At 32.9% G+C, this 18101-nt stretch overlaps 2 protein-coding genes across 2 annotated transcripts; both read left to right on the top strand.

Annotated features, from left to right (window-relative positions):
- The first annotated feature begins 1086 nt into the window (after positions 1-1086).
- Positions 1087-9709, top strand: LOC130641042 (rap1 GTPase-GDP dissociation stimulator 1-like). The gene is made up of 15 exons (XM_057447675.1): positions 1087-1385; positions 2518-2628; positions 3345-3470; positions 4020-4166; positions 5199-5330; positions 5418-5537; positions 5782-5928; positions 6059-6187; positions 6768-6847; positions 6984-7041; positions 7154-7279; positions 7523-7663; positions 8015-8140; positions 8330-8455; positions 8894-9709. Exons 1-15 carry the CDS (start codon positions 1298-1300, stop codon positions 9037-9039), a joined length of 1803 nt encoding a protein of 600 aa, XP_057303658.1. The 5' UTR covers positions 1087-1297; the 3' UTR covers positions 9040-9709.
- Positions 9710-13818: 4109 nt separating this feature from the next.
- On the top strand, positions 13819-17437 carry LOC130641040 (beta-centractin-like). The gene has a single exon (XM_057447674.1). It carries the CDS (start codon positions 14674-14676, stop codon positions 15802-15804), a length of 1131 nt encoding a protein of 376 aa, XP_057303657.1. The 5' UTR covers positions 13819-14673; the 3' UTR covers positions 15805-17437.
- Positions 17438-18101: the final 664 nt, after the last annotated feature.

Raw genomic sequence — 18101 nt, 5'->3', positions numbered from 1 at the left:
CATTATAATCAGGGCACCTAATTTTTTCACTGACTCAGTAGGCACAGCGCTGGAAATTGTCTTTTGAATTGATTTTATATACTGTGTATTACAGGTTTCTTCAGGAAGATTTTGTCATGCCTGCAGGTAAAAGCACATGTGCAATGCCTTTAGGCATTCTAGACTGTCAAGGAAAACTGCTAAACACAGGATCCCGTAATGTCAGTATTTGTCAAAATAGCACCCTGTAAGTGGACACCCTATAGCACTTCAGGTTTTAAAAGTTTTTTAATTTCTGTTATATTTCAATATATGTAAATACTGTTCCGTTTCCGTTAATTATTTTTAAGAAATTTTAAATGAAACAATTTTCTTATTACGTCAAATAAACCTGGTTATAAAGTTCTTAGTGAGAAAGTGGTATTGCAAATATCCTATTTGGTGTGGATAAAGTTGTTTTGCAAAAGGTATTAATATATATAGCCGAAAAACTTATGTCTAATATGTTAAATTTTCTGACGTTTCAGCGCAACGTCAATAACACTAACGTTAATATCCTATAATAAATTAATGAAGCCATTACAGTGCACGTAAAACTTAGAGGCCAAATAACTTGGAAACGAGGTGGTTACGTCAATGATTTTTCACCGCATGGGTAACTAGGGACCACCTAGGACCAATTTGGGTAAGGTTCCCACACCTGGGTCCCCAAATCCGTTTCGGAATAGACGGGTTTATGACGTCATCAAAATCCCTTAAGCCCTAATATCTCTGCAACCGTTTGTCAAAAGTATATAATCTTATACATTTTCTTGATCAGTATTTCAAGATGTATACGATGGAGGCAGGTACACAAATTTGTAAAAAAAGTTCTGTTTTGACGTGGCCATTGCTGACGTCAGCAAAATTTTGAAACCCTTATCTCATTAACCGCTCATCAAAAACCCATGATCCTATACATTTTCTTGATCAGCGTTTCAAGATCTACGTTACGAATAAACTAAATTTCATCAATTTTTTTTGGATTTGCAATGCTGATGTCAGCAAACCAACTTTTTCAATGTCGTATTGCCTAAGTGGATTTTTCCACAGTTCTTTATCGACTAGTGAGCTAATAATAGTATAGCTTGTATTTATTAGTGTGGAGGCGGGGTTGCACATGTTCTCCTATCTTTAAAAAACCAATACATAAATTAAAATTCACTGTGTGTTCTCATTTTTCTTGTGGCTCTGTATACAATAATCGTTTTCCTATGTTAAGCCATAGTTTATTTTTTAGATAATATAAGTAAGAATTATTAGTTCTGAATTTTAAAGTATGGCAGAAAACATCAAAACCTTGTTAAAAACTGCCCTGGAAGATATTCAACAAGGAGATAAAGCACTTCTCCAGCTCCTAACAGAAGGTAAGCACATATATATATATATATATATATATATTTATTTGGAGCAACTATCAATTTATTGCAAAAAAAATTAAACCTTGATCATAAAAACTCGGAGAGTACAGGTATTCTCTGGCTTTCAATGTTTGTCTCTGATAGCTGAAATAATTGAAAACTAGAGTTTGTTTTGATCTTGTGTAGCAAAAGAAATTATTCACATAGATACCATCGCACCTGATACAAGCCTATATCAATAAGAAAAAAACACCCGAGCAATGAATCGCTCTCCCAAGGTTACAATAATTGAGACAGGGTAAGAATTGGGTGATTCTTAGCGTCAGCAAGAGCTATTGCTCTCCCCTTATTGATAGGCCTGCTGATAATTATATCATTGACATTTAGAATGTTTTTATTATCTTAATCTCAATCATTTATCAAGGTTATAGTCTTATAAAGGTTAAAGCCCTACTGCACTCAAAGTTGAATACAGAATAACCTTTCCAACTCCAGTTCCTTTTACAAGTACACTTTATCCTCCCATTTGGTGTTTCAACCCATTTATTTTTTATGGCTTGTGACAGAAAAACTGACAAATGTTATTTAAACACAGAGGCATGTAGCAATGTAAATTATACTAAATCCAATAACTATTTAAAAATTATCATGCATCCCTTCCTCTCTTTATTGGGGAGATAAAGAGAGTGAGCTACTCAACAAAAGGTTTTGTATATTTTTGTGCTTGTGGTGATTGTAAAAAACTTGTTGTTTTGTATATTAAATTTATTTACATGTAAATGTTCTGATACCTTTATTTTAACATACCATGCTTGATAAATAAGTTTTAATCCCATCTGGCTTTGTTCTAAGGTTCATTGAATGTATACCTTAGGGTCTATTTTTTATATAAAGTGCGTATCATATGTATTCGTAAAATATATTTCATGTACAAAGTTATATTAATTGTTAATCACTGTTTTTTACTATGATTGTAACTTTTTAGTCAGTTTTTAAATTTTCATTTCTTGCTTTGAATTCACATGACTTTATAATCATGGCCTGTAGTAAGAGATTCCTACTGTGGAAACTTTATTACTTAGCATCATTCCACACTACTAAATGTGCATATAATGCTTTTTTGTTTATCTCACTTTAGAATCAAGGATCATTGATGATGAAGATGCAAACAATTTGATCACATTGCTTATGCACAAGGAAATAAATAAATCTTTAGTTTTAAATGTGATTGCAGATGTAGCCAGAGAGGGTAAGTTGTATGATGTACTGGCTTCTTTTATAACCCCTAACTAGTATTAAAGATAAAATTGAACCTAAATAGGGTATTAATATTTACGTTGACATTCCCTTAATAATTAACTGCTGATGGCAACTATGGAAATTTCAGGAAGTTTTTGTTTTTCCACATGCAAACCTTGCAATGCTCTACAATAGCTAATAGTAGAATATCTCTGAATCCATTTGGAAACTACAATTTTCATGGTTGATTGACAACAATATGAAAACGTATTGTTCCTTTGTTCCAAAATTATTCATTTTAGTGAGACTAAAACTTGTGGAATGCACACTACCCTTAATGAATGCCAACTGCAATTTTTAATAACAAATAATGGAAGGCCTTTTATATGTTTAGCATTTTTGTGTATACAATATTATGAAAGATAAAATTACCAGGATAATTGGTACCGGTAGTAAAGGATGTAATATTATCTTAATTTTTAACAGTTTTTTAAATAAGATACCATGGCTAGCAAGAAACTCTATTCGGGGTATGTCCAACTACCCCTGAACCGGCTATGATATGTTACAGGAGAAAATATTTCAAAAGCACTTCTAGAAAGCCATTGTCTAGGGAGAAGTTTTAACAATATTTCTAAAGTTTAAGAATAATAATTTCAAAGGAATCTAAATTTTGTACACTTACTTTTGTACATGGTTGTCAAAACAATGCTGTCTTTTCTTTAGAATCAAATAGTTCGTTATTAGCTAAAGAATCTCTGGTAAAAATTGCAGTGAATTGTATTTCAAGTGACACTCCTGATATAACGTTGCAAGCTTTGCGTGCATTATGTAATATTTGCGCAACAAATGGTAAGTCGTTGATATTTTTCTGTATTTCATCAAAGTATTTTTTCATATTCTCTATACAGCACATTGTGTACCCGAACACAAATTAATTTTCGCGAGAACTAGTTTTCGCTAAGTTGTGCAAAGTAGATTTGATAAAGTTTTTTTACCGTTTTTCACGGGAGTATATATAGGAAAGTTATAGGTCTGCTGAAGTTGAAATTCACATATTATATATGTAGTACATAAGAAAAGTAAATCAATTTCAGAACAAAAAAAAGAAATGGAGATTATTTTTCACAAATTTTGCGGATAGCAAGTTCTCCATTATTTTTTAACAAACTAATTTTCGCAAAATTGACAAAAACTAAATTAATTCTTGCGAAAATTAATTTAGTTTTATTTACTCTTTTTATTTCTGCAAACAGTGACTTTTTGTTTAGTGTGTTGCGTTAGCAATGGCGATATGCATACACATCAGGTTCAATGTATTTACCACCAAATAATAATGGAAAAAGAAACTTCATTGAAAGGAATTGACAATATTTTTTTATCTTGAATATTATTATTTAGAGCATGCTAGAACATATTTTTCAAATGAAAAAGGGGTTACTGTTCTGATGACAAAATCTAAAGAAGTCCTACAGTCGAAGGATGATTCATGGATTAAAACAATTCATCCAGCTTTTGTTTGCATACAGAATATTATTTCTGATAGTGGTAAGTTTTTATTTTTGTCGTGACCAAATGGATCGTTTGCGAATTCCTTCATTTTTATTGTCAGCATTTTTTTCTTAACGTTTTATTTGTTGTCTATTTTTTACGTTAACTTGTATATTTTATTCTATTCTAGACTTATTTTATTTCTTTGTTCTTTTTGTTTTGCTCTTGAATCAAAGAATAAGATACCAAAAACTTTTAAGCTTTAATAAACCAAATTATATGCTTAAAACAGTACTTTTTAACGTTTTGTTATCAACTACAACACCTTAGATTTCTTCCTGATGCAGTGACCAAAAATTATCAATTGTGCTTCAGTTTTCCCTTAAAAATTGTTAATCAAATTCAGTTAAAATAGCTGTTGCTATAATGTGGTACATGTTTATAATCTTACATGGGAATTATTTTTCCTTTAAAAAAAATTACTCATCCTGAGATTGGCATGTATTGTTGCATGAAACATATTCACACATTTAATTTGCATTTGAGGAAAAAGCAATAATTCTTGTTGACAAAATATCCCAATAAATTTCCAACTCCATTTCAACCGTACGACAACCATTTCTAAGTGCAAAGTTCAAACAAAAACTGCAATAAATATACATATATACATAACTAATTAAGGCTTGTTAGCTGCAATATATATATTTCGTCTTAATACGTCTGTTTGTTTATTTTTTCTTCTTTGATAAATATACATATATATAATTTTTATTTATTTATTTATTTATTTATTTATTTATTTATTTATTTATTTATTTATTTATTTATTTATTTATTTATTTATTTATTTATTTATTTATTTATTTATTTATTTATTTATTTATTTATTTATTTATTTATTTATTTATTTTTACTGTCTGTAATTTGTTCAAAATGATAGCTGAATTGCTACCTTGTTAATTCATGAAAAATCGATGCTTGGAATATTATGACCAGCAGACATCTAAGGACCAGAATATGTATAGCGGGTGAACCCATGGGCCCAAATTTTGTCTAATATTAATTTTTGTTGATTTGCTTTCTCTGTAGAAGAATTACAGGAGGAATTTCTTAATGCAAATGCTTTATCAATTTTATGGAGTTTTGCGGAGAAGTTTTCAACTTCTGACCAACAAATATGTCTGTCTGCCATTACTGGGATCGGTTGTCTCATTGACTCAGGTTAGTGTAATTTATTCTGCCTCGCTTGACATTTGATTTGTTCTATGTATTTAAGGACGACTGAAATTGCTGCAAATTTTATTGTAGAAACTGGATTAAAAATATTAGAAGATATAATAGAAAAATTGTTAAATTTACTAAAGAATTCCAACGAAGATGTAATAAAGGCGATGTTAGATAATATATTGACAGAGTTGGGTGGGAAAGGTTTGTAAAAAACATTAATTTTTTAAAGTGAAAAATCATTTGTTTGTAGTACAATCATGCTGTTATTACGAGTTAATTTTTTTTCTTACAACCTTGCTTTTGTAGTGTGAAGTACTTTAAACAGGTCCAAATGTTTTCACAAAGAGGATTTGTATAATGCCCTGCTAATTTTGCATGTCCACGAGGAAGTTTCCAGAAATAATATATCAACAAGTTTTGCTAGCTACTGTATTCTTATCTTTAGAAAACTCTAGGATATTGCTATGCAAATATAACGCAGTGAAAATCTTATCAGAATTGATTGAATCACGACCAAATTTTAGTGATATTGAATGTACGGATAATATTATGAAAGAAATGGCTGATTTGGTAGTTATTTTAACATCAGGAGGTATGAACAGGTATATATTTTACACTAAAACTAATTATCAGAGTTATTTGAATTCTCATTTTCTATGTTTAAGTTTGACGTCCCATTCCTGTTATCAAATTACATGACCATATAAAATTTCTGCATTTAGAGGAAAGTTTTACAGTGTTAGAAAAAACAGATGACAGTCTGTTAAAGAGACTTTCATATTGGATCCAATCTGCCAATAAACATATACAAATATCAGCTGGTCTGGCTCTTGGAAACTACACGAGAAGTGGTACGTACATATATTTTGAGAACTTGTCTACGGAGAGTCCTCACACAATTTGAACTTTCAAACTTTTCTTAAACTTTTGAGAGGGACCAATGTTTATAACATTTTAGTAGCAAAATAGAGGACTTTAGTGTAAAATGCTGTTAAGAAGGAACGCTCAATCACAGCCTATCAACTCTGGCAGTATTGTCAATAAACATCGATTTTCCCAATAAATTATGTCAACAGTTGTAGGTCTTCCTGTCGTTTTCATTTTACAGTTTCAGATTGGTAGCCTTGTGGTAGAGCGTTTGGTTCAAGTGCGAGAGATCTTGAGTTCAAACCCCGACAGAGTCATGCCAGAGACTACAAAATTATGAATCTAAACTTTCTGCTTAGCGCTCAGCATGAGAATAGGATTGATATCTTAGGTGGTTGTCTGTTTTGGCGATTGTTGTGCTTTCACGACATTTGTAGCTCTATTGGGAGCTTTAAATGCGCTAAGACCCTATTCGCAGGAACCTCGTTGCTATAGCAGTACCAAGAGTTTACCCTAGGTAAATAACTTAAATAATATTAATAATAATTCTAAATTCTTCTGTAGATGAAACCTGTGCAGCGATAGTAAACAGTAAGATTCATGAAAACCTTATCAATGTGATAAAAGAAAATATTGAGGACGAGGTAAGTAAGGTTATCAAAAAACGTTAATTTAAGAGGGTTTAGGTGTTAACTGGCGCTTGTTTGTTAGATCAGTTTAAGTATAGGAAGAAGTACTTTCGATGTTCTTACTATTTTCGACGTTCTGTATTTTTACTAGGCATATTCCGACCGGTTTCAAGCGTTTACTAGTTGTTTAAGAAACCTTACCATACCAGGTTTGTATTTTTTATATTCAATACGATATTTTGTTTGACTGTTGGAATCTGTGTTTATAGTAAATCAGGTAATTTAACGTTTACTAATACCATATTCTTTTCACCCTTTCAGTTCACAACAAAGCCATTCTGATTGAAGCCGGCCTTCCAGAAGTGTCTGTTACTTTAATTAAAACAAGTGTGCTGCCAGTTCAGTTCAAAGCGTTGGCTATCTTGCGACTATTGGTGCAAGGACATGGTAAGTTTAAGCTGGTGTGATTTTTATTTTTCTTGTTGTAGAAATAAAGGAAAGGAAGAGCTACAACTCCACACTTTGAAAATTTTAACACTTTCATTTTTTTCTCCCTCAATATTGAAAAAAATTTGGAAAATGCAACTTTCTCCTTTATCCTGATCAAGAAGAATGAGCGACGTGCTGTTTGATAAAGATTCCTCTACTCCAGACGCCTTGTTTCGATGCGACTGCGATCCTTCTTTTTAGATGATCTAGCAAATAAGTTGCTAGTTGACAAAGTTTTGATGCAGAAGGTGTGTGAGCTCTCCGAAACGACAGCAGTATCGACGGTACCATCAGAAGCACAGAGACTTATTGCAGCTCTTCTCAAATACAGCAATTCATCAGGTAGGATAGCTGCATTAGTTTTCATCTTTTTTTTTTTGCATTTAAAAAACACAATTTTGAATCTACCCTGATATTTTTGGCAATATTGTTTAGAAGGTTGCGCCAGTTTTATAATTTAAAAAATGGGTACTAGGTAGCTTTTTGTACGTACCTATTGTTTTTTCTGTATATTTCCTATAAAAAGCATTTATTTTCTTTCAATCACTCTCCCGTAACTCACCTCTACGCTAGGGTCACTGAGTACATCTAAGTGAGTCACATCTAAGTGAGTCACATCTAAGTGAGTCACATCTAAGTGAGTCACATCTACTCCATAAGTATTTTTGACATGCAATGTTTCTTTTGCTCTAGATAGTATTCAAATCGCACTCTCATGTGGTGCTTTAAAACCTGTTAGTAGTTTACTAGGATCAGACCATCCTTTAATGCAGAATGAGGGCTTGATTGGACTTATAATGACGCTGGCAAACGTAGATGGTAAGTGACGTGATGCTTTCAATGAAAATTTCAACAACCAATAATTTTTTTATTGAATACTTCGCCAGTGTGTTGACAATTATCATAAGTTATTGATTACTTTCAAGACCCCATACCGCGTGTTTTTATGTCAGAACTTTTTGTTCGTTAACATTTTTGACGCTATTATCTGAAATATTTATATCCTAGATTGTTTACCACATATAACTGCAGCGGAATGTCCATCTAAAGTAGCGAAATTACTGAAAGAAGACGGTACACAAGCTCAAACACTATTTAATGGCCTCACATTCTTACAAGCTTTGTCTTCTCTTGGTAAGTTTTGGACATGTAATCAACGGACCGGTAGTGTTGTATATTGGTAGAGGTGTTCGCTTTTAATGCGGAAGGTGGTGGGTTTTAATCTTGACTGAGTTATGTCACAGGCTAACGCTCTTAGGGCAGAGGGTATTGGGTTTCAATCGTGGCTGTTTAATGTCACAGTCTAAATCAATTTAACTCTATTTCTTTTACTTGAGAACGAGGATAGGATTGGTGTCTACTTTGTTTGGTTAAGGAAATGGGGATCTGCAATACTTCAGTATGATTAGTGGGTCTTCATTACAGCACGTTCATTGATATCTGTGCTAATAGGAGCGATGTTCTCTTGTTCTGGTTTATTTTGTTCGTTTGATTGCGCTTGTGTGTAAGCAGTAACTTTTTTTATCAGTTTTTTGTTTTGTACTAAATGTAAACATAACATGGTAATTTTAGACGGCGGTAAAGCGCTTCTGCAAAGTCACCAAGTTAAAGATATTCTAGAGAAAATAAAAAACCATAGTGATGAAATTGTTCGTAACAAAGCAATTGAGACATTCGATTTGTTGGGTTTTGTAAGTGAACCCGCTGGTGAAAGCTGAGTTTGACATCTATGTTTGGCTTGTTTCGCTTGAGATATTCTTCAAAGGAGATAATAATGGAGCTGTCAGGAGAATTGTTTCAGGAACATTGTAGAAGCTTCTAATTTATCTTGCACTCCATTAAAATTAGTTGCATGTACACCCGATTTTTTTAACTGGGATAGTTTTTGCAGTTTTGTGTAACCTCTGTTGGTATGTTTCGAGAAAGTAAAACGTAAATTGTAGCTTTACATGTGAGCCACTTTATAATTGATTCATAAGGGGATAGAATATAGTGAAAATACGTAGCAAGAATTTATTGTTTTCTATATAAATTTTAAACTTGAGGGCTTTTTGCAAGATCTCAAATTTACCCAGACTGTCAAAATAAATCGTTTATTTTGTCATTATGAAAGTAGTTTTATTTTCTATTCTATTTTTAACAACTCTGCTGTCCTTATCATAAACAAAAGATTTTTCCTAATGAACAGTTCTTCCGCAACCCCAAAAAAACGCCTATTTGGTGCAATGCAGAACTTGGGATTTTGTGTTGATGATACTTCTTCCTATTGCCAGTTTCGACAAACAGCGCGGTAAGATTGCTCCATCGCACCAGTGAAGAAAATTATATTAGAAAATTGTATTTTTTAAAATAATATTTTTACAGGGAATAGAAACTTTAGAATTTAAACTATAACGTAATTGATTAAAAAACTGAACAAGGGAGGCGACCTTTTTTCTCTCCACGCAGTGTTTATTTTTTAAATAGGTTTTCTATGAGGAAGAAAAAAGCAGAAAAGGTAAAGGTATATAAAGAAATAAACCTGCTTCTGTCGCAAAACAACGGTTTAAACGTTTTCGATCGACAACAGGAACAAAAAAGTTTATGATATCAAAAGAAAAATTCACTTGCAGCCATTTTTTTGTGTTGTTTATACTGTTTTAGAAAGTCTACTCTGGGGTTTAGGTTATGTGTTATTGATCGCAAAATGTCTCAAAAGGCTGATTTTGGAAGAAGAAAAAACCTAGGCCAGACATTGCAAATATACTATCTCCGAAAAAGGAATTCACACGCAAAAACTTAAGGATTTTGCTTAGTTAGGTATAAATAGGACAAGGATGTGAAACCTTTGGACAAATTTCTTATACAACGATTGAAAGAAGGACGTAAATTCTGACCTTTTGAATTGACGTCTAATATTTTAGGGGCTATTTTTGCAGGCAGAGCCGAGAGGTCAAAAAATCGCGAAATTGTGTGACAAAAATTTTCGCGAATTTTAATTTTGGGACAATTTACGCGTAAGAACTTCAGCGAAAATAAAAAAAAAACTATTTGCAAGGGAAATCTTTTGTGAATGGCATAAATTTTCTTTTTTCATCCTTTTTTTTGTTCGTTATCAACTGTTCCAAGTGTATCTGAGTAATGTTTGTAGCACCAAGAAGAAGAATAAAAACACCAAATGTCATTGTAGTCGATCAGAAGGGGGATTTCCATGAAGCGAATTACACGGCGAATTCGCTTTTTATTTTTAACCACAAAATAACTTAAGCGCCAAATTCATTCTATACATTACTTTAACCGCGTTCTAATTGGTCAAAAACTAGCAGCGAAACCTTTAGCCGCGTAAAAGTAGGAACTGTTTCTACTTTTTAACGAAGCGAATATTTCATTGCAAAATCAAAACAAACAAAACTGTGCATGCTCAGATACAACTCGCCGTCGAATTCGCCGTTCAATTCGCTTCGTGAAAATCCCCCTTAAAGAAAAAAAACACTAACTTTAGGATTCCCTGTTTTTTAATTCTTTACTCTTTCTGACAACTTCGGGCGGCTCAATATTTCTCGTTCGTCCGAGATTGTCAGAAAGAGAAAAATAGCTCCCCCAAACCTCGGTCCTCCATCCCCAATGACTTGTAAGATTTTTATATTTGGACGGCTTAAACAAGATGAAAGGACAAAAGGGAATTAGAGGGGAAGAAGAGACGCAGAACTTATTAAAAGATTTAAAATAGCTCTGGGAGGGTGGGTGAGGGATAAGAAAAAACTCCTCAAAAATTAAAAGGGCCTGGGCATGCAGGTTTAGCTGACGGGGCCTACTTTTCTGCTTTTTGACCTGTAAAAGTCGATGGAAATCCTATGAGCATGCGCCGCAAACACAAACTAAAATGGCGGAGAAGTTGTTCATACTTTTTTGGAAGTAAAGTATAAAGGAGTGTCATTTTTAACTAATTTTACTTTTCTTTAATGTCATTAAAGTTGTTTCAATTAACAATCTATCATTGATTGTAATTTTTAATTTCCCCGAATTTCTTCAGAAATCACTATAATCACAATAAAGTCACATGAACAATGGTTTGTTAATTTATTAGCCATAGATGAAAAAAGGGAAAGGAATGTTTCATGCACTATTGCTAGCTAGTCAGAGAAAATAAGCTGTAGTTAAGCTGTTACTGTATAAATCAACTGTAACTACTAATTAAACATGGGGAACAGGTAGTAGCAAAATAGGGTCACTACGGGATCTTTCCCCGATCCGGGGTGAGTGACCCCCGATTGAGTTAACCACTCGATCATGTGAGTCAGCACTGGCGGCAATTTTTAACAACCACGGGATTGAGGGAGTCATAACAAGCAGTAAATTTTTAGCTGGCTAAATACACAAACAAACCGAAGGTGCTTGGGAGAGACTTGGTTCTTGCCTAATCTAGTCAGCTTAAGCTCTAGAGACAGCTAACTAGCTGTCTTAAAGATATCAATATTTCTCTATATTTTATTATATATTTATTTATATTATTCTATTTATTATATTTATATATATTATTCTATATTTTATGTCAGACAGATAAAAAAATATGCACATTTTTCTCTATATAGCTTGCTATACTGGCTTCTTACTGAATTAATTCCGAGCACATGTCTATAGGACAACTAAAATGAGCTTCAGAGGCACAACATGTTCAACCTAGACTGAAAATATGCCCCATGTAGTAAATCTAACTCAAGAAATCATCAGTAGCATTGTAACGGCACGGTGAATTTTTTTTTAATCAGTGAAACGGCACAAAATAAGTTTATGACTTAATGTAAGCAAAAATTATATTGCACTTTTGGCCAGCGGTTTTCTCTTTTAAAAAGCACTTTTAAGCAAGAAAAATACTCACCCGATTCAGGTAAGTCTCTCCCGATCGGGTCGTTGTGCACTCACTCGATCAGGTGATTTATCCCGATCGGGGGACAGTCACCCGATCGGGGAAAGATCCTGTACTGAGGGTATATGAAAGGATGGCATAAACTAGCTGGCTATATTTTGCCATATACTAGCCAGTAGCTAGCTACAGATTTTTGGAGTTTAATATGTAGACATTATGATTATGGCAAATTCACACACAAAGAACTTTAATAACAGTTGTAATGTACTCAACTTATGTAATCACGAGTTAAGGCTATTTTTCCACTTCAAGAAAATTTTTGTGGAACGGAAAGGTTCTGAGCACACGTACTTACAATGTTTACATCATGTGAATGAAAAAGTTTCCTGTCCGTTTCATTTCAAGCACAGTAGAATCAAGTTCAACTTTTTCTTTAAGTTGTGTACGAAAACGAAAGGTAGAAAGTTATTTAGCAAATCAGATTATTTTAATTTGTGAGAATTGCAGTGTTTTTACATTCTGTGCTAAAATGCACGCAATATTGTGAAGTAGAAATTATATATATATATAGCTATACATATAAACATATAGGGCTTATACAAGCTTACCCGCAAAATTTGATTGCAAACCTAGTTGCAGATCCCGAGTTATTGAGTCGTCAGCAAAAAAATAAGAGGCCTGGGACGAGCAAGCGAGTGTCATTTTGGCAAAGAAATTTATGTTTATCAATTAACCTTTATAAAATCTATGCATTGATAGAGTTTTAATGCACACCCCTTAACAGGTCTAAAATTACTGATGAAAGAAAATTTCCAAATTTGCTATTACTGAAATATGACATCATAATTCATGCAGCATAATTAAATCTGAAATTCTTTAAATGAGAATATCTTGAGAACAAAAAGAACTATTTAAAAATTTTAAAAAGACTTGTTAGCTAACTTTTTAAGCTCTATAATATAATTTCAACATTATTTTATACCTCGGGTTCCCTTTAAAACTATTTCAACAAAAGTAGCTATATTTTGTTTAAAATTCACATAAAAATTTTAACTTTTGTTTAACCACGTAACTCTCTTTGTGATTACAAAATTAGTGTCTAAAATTTTCTCCTTGCAACCCTTTCTCTATTTGAGTTGTACGAAAACTAGAAATACTACTAAATAATGAGCCCGTCGAGCATTTTAGTTTCATCACAACAAATTATCATGAACAAATAATCAACTTTAATTAACACAAATTATTGCTAATTTGAGCAAAGTCCGCAAATTTTATGCCTGCAACCATTTATGTACTTAAAGTTGGCATAACTGTTAGTTGTTAATCTACATGCGTTTATAATAATGGAGAATGTCACCTTTGAGTGAAACAAATTGCAGTTTTTCATTTTATTAAAGCTTTTTTATTCGAGAATGGAGAATGTCACCTTAGAGTGAAACAAATCACAGTTTTTAATTTTTATTAAAGCTTTTTTTATTCAAACTGATGTTCGTTTCATTGTCCTCCTACAAAAGAAAGACAATAAGGTTGTTTTATTCTAAATTTAAACTAATGGCTGTTTACACGAGACGAAGGTGATATTAAACCAAATTTAAATTTTAATTGATTCTTTACTTCAAATTAAACTTTAATACAGAAGCAACCCTTAATGGGTCGAATCTTTTCTCTCAGGTAGGCATACTTTCCAAAAATTGTGAATTTTACTCTGGTGTGAAATTTTTGCATGGGTCCTATGTAAACAGTCTCTAAGTGCGGAAAACTTTGTGGTAATAAAGATGGTCTTAAAATTATGGGTAAGAGTTACGTCTTTTTAGACATTTTTATGGAATTTTGGCTTTATACATTTGGAGGGAATTTGTAGATTTGTGCAGTCCTGGCTTTTTCCACTATTTTGAAGACTGCTGGGCCTATAGATTTTGATCATATGTTGTCTGGCTGACAGATATAGACACTGCATTAAATCATAGGGTCAAAACTTTGAATTGTGCCATGGTAGAAATTATGGAGGAAAGTTTTAAAAATTATGTCCAAACAACGTTATTTATGGCAACATGAGTGTGGACTCCCTGACCTAAATTAGCAAATAACAAAATTAAAATATTCTATTATGTATTCCACCAACAATTCCAGAACTTAACCGAGGAAGAACAACTGACAAAATGAGAGTCTTTTTCAATTACAGCTTTTGGGAACTTTATGCTAACAAACATTCAACAAAGTTGGTTCCATTATTTTAGCCTTTTTTTCTAAAATATAATGTATTATGATAGCATCATCTTGGAGTAAAGGACGTTAACCAAAACTTTTGTTTTCTGTTTGTCCTTCATTATGCTAACAATTGTGTGCCAAGTTTTGTGGCAATACCATGTCTCTGTCACTTTCAAAGCTAAAAAAGGCACCCCTACCCTCAAAAAATGTAATCAACTTAATTTGGGTTTTATTGTAACATTTAAGGTTTCTTTGTAAAAATGATTGTGTTTTTATATGTATATTTTAGAAAGCAAACATGAGTAATTATGATGTCATTGCAAATCAACCTGTTGTTATCGACAATGGTTCTGGAGTAATTAAAGCTGGTTTTGCTGGTGACCAAATTCCCAAATGCCATTTTTCATCATTTATAGGTCGACCAAAACATGTTCGAGTTATGGCAGGTGCCTTGGAGGGAGACCTTTTCATTGGTCCAAAAGCTGAAGAGTATCGTGGTCTCCTTAACATCAAGTATCCCATGGAGCATGGTGTTGTTCAAGACTGGAATGATATGGAAAGAATTTGGCAATACATTTATTCAAAAGAGCAACTATCTACCTTCTCAGAAGAGCATCCTGTTTTGTTGACAGAGGCTCCTTTAAATCCGAGAAGAAATAGAGAAAAGGCAGCTGAAATTTTTTTTGAAACCTTTAATGTGCCTGCGTTATTTGTTTCTATGCAAGCTGTTCTTAGTTTGTATGCCACCGGTCGAACAACAGGTGTTGTTTTAGATTGTGGAGATGGTGTTACTCACTCTGTTCCCATTTTCGAAGGCTTTGCATTGCCACATTCTATTATGCGAACTGACCTAGCAGGTAGAGATGTCACAAGATATCTAAAGTTATTACTTAAACGTGAAGGTGCCACATTCAAAACGACAGCAGAGCAAGAAATCGTGAAACTAATCAAAGAGCAGGTGTGTTATTTGGCCTTGAATCCACAGAAAGAAGAGGGATTGGACAGTGAAAAAACGCGATACGTTTTACCAGATGGAAATGTTCTCGATATTGGAGCTGCAAAATTCCGAGCACCTGAGCTGCTGTTTAGGCCAGAACTTTTGGGTGAAGAATTTGAAGGCTTGCATGAAGTATTAGCATTTGCTATACAAAAATCAGATATAGACCTTAGAAAATCGTTATACCAGAATATTGTGTTGTCTGGTGGTTCAACTTTATTTAAAGGATTTGGTGACCGCCTTTTAAGCGAAGTTAAAAAGGTAGCTCCCAAGGATATAAAAATTAGGATCTCAGCCCCACAAGAAAGATTGTATTCGACATGGATTGGTGGATCTATATTGGCATCGTTGGACACATTTAAAAAGATGTGGGTATCTAAAAAGGAATATGATGACGAAGGTTCAAGGGCGATCACTAGAAAAACATTCTAGGATTATTACATAAACATCTAATATTATTAATGGAAAACATAATAGCTATTGATATTTAGAGGAGAGCATATATAGAAAACCAAACAACTACAGTTATGTAATCTTTGACAATAACTATTTGAACCTAACTTGCATTGTTGCTTATATTATACTTCAATACTTTAATCGGAGAAAAAACTATAAGAAAAGTTTCTACGAGGTTAAAAACGAAATTAATTTTTACTAATCGATATTTTTAAAAATTGCAAACAGATTTTGCAACGGAATAATTTCGTAAATTGACAGTCTTTAAAATTTAACAAATGCAAAACTGACAAAAGGTTCTCCTTATTGTCTTCTCCAAGTAATTTATTGGCTTTATCAGTTTTTTTTATAGTTCCATTTTTGGTTATGGGAGGTTGTGCTTTCTTCTGTATCAAATTTAAAATTCTTATCGAAATTTGCCATAATTGACTAATATTAAACCTGTTTTGTTTTTGTTTTTCTCTCGCCAGTGACAGCATATCAGCATTGTAATAAAGTTATTAAACATTCGCTTTACTCCCTTGACATTTCCAATAATTTAATTTTTACCATTGATCAAAATGTCTTGTTTTAGAAGCTTAAAAATTGTTTTTGCTTGCTTTTTTTAGTAAAATTTACCAACTTTTCTGTATTTCAAACTTTTTTATTTATTTTGGAATTTAAAAAAGTAAAATGTTTGGGATGTAGTTGGTTGAAATTTCTCCTCAAATATTCGATTTCTTCTCCATCTTTCTAACCTGCAACATTTTGTATTAGCAAGTGATTATCATTGATTTGAAACTGTATCTTTGATTTGATTGGACAATAAAAGTCAAAACAAATAGTTTTAAAACCTCTCAGTAACCACTATTTTTCCAATGTTGACTTGAATCTATATAATAAGCACTGGAGTCTTTCGTTTAGAACTTACTAAATTCAAAGTTACGTGGATCAGTGCAATATATTTCACGCTTATTAACTCCCACCCAATTTGCTATTGGACAATTGTACTGGTATTATTTTTTTTTAGTTTTTGATTGACCAGGGTTATTTCTGTGATGTGTGTATTACAATTTACTGCTTATTTATTTTATCTGAATTATCAAGCCAATTTTATTATTGTGTTTTTCTTACCCATGTACACATATTCCTTTTGTTGAAAGTTTAAATTACAAAACGATAACTGTTTCCTAAGAAATTCGCTCTGTTCTGTGTCCTATGATACTTTAAAGTTTTTAACTAGCAACTTAATGTCCGTGCATTTCCTTTTTTAGGCTGATAAAAACTAATCTGTCGAAGAGAGCTCGGAAAGAAAAGTCCTACAAACTTTTATAATACTTCGCAATGAAGCTGGGCTTGGACCCAAAACCAGGACAGGTGGTGAAAGACCCGTGGGAACGCTTCGAAGCGTGGAGAAAGCATCCAGAATTGAGACCAAAAAGAGCTATGTTAAGAATGTTTCCTGGCTTTACTTGGGGCGTTGGTGCATTTCTTGTGGCTATCGCGATGGAAAAATTATTTTTTGACGATGATAAGAAAGCCGGAAGTCATCACTGAACAGACAAATTATTGAGAGAAACTGGACGTTGTATATTACTTCTGTAGATGAAATTAAAAAATTGTTATCTAATGTGTTTCAAATTTTCCCTTTGTCTATAGATCAGGATTTTACTGCGTTTGAAATAGGCTATTGTTACAATGTTCTCAGATGATACTGATACCCTCCGTTATCCTCTTGTGCACTCTAAACGCGTTTTTAGAATTCCGATGCCATCTTGAATTTTTTATGGGAGAGAACCAAGTTTGTTTTTTGCTCTTAACAATAAATCCTACAGAAAATGCTGTATATAACTTTTCTGGCGATTTTCTTGTTTATTTTTTTGTACCCGTATCCTGCTTAGCAAAATTTTATAAACTTCACAAACAGGAAAAATCGAAGGTTACCCAGATATTTGTTGGATCGACCATCCCAATTTTAAATGGACCAAGCAATCCTTGGGGACGAGGTGGGAGATCTAGAGTCAAGGATTTAATACTTATGAATAAACAAAAATTTACTCAACTTGGAACTTTTTGTGTGCTTCTTGCAGCCGAAAATAGAGAACTCAAGCTCCGATATTGTGTTTTTCACTTCACAACGTTGAAACAATTATAAAATAATTATTTTTTCTGAGCGTATGACATATTCTAATCGTCCTTTATTAGAACTAAGCAAGTCTTACATTTGGAAATTATAGTCAACGTTTGATATCTCTAATACCCGTTATCTCGAACTGACATCCAGAGCAGCGGCT

This window comes from Hydractinia symbiolongicarpus, chromosome 4, assembly GCF_029227915.1.
Source record: "Hydractinia symbiolongicarpus strain clone_291-10 chromosome 4, HSymV2.1, whole genome shotgun sequence".
NCBI lineage: Eukaryota > Metazoa > Cnidaria > Hydrozoa > Anthoathecata > Hydractiniidae > Hydractinia > Hydractinia symbiolongicarpus.
This window is presented reverse-complemented; position numbering and strand designations above follow the sequence as displayed.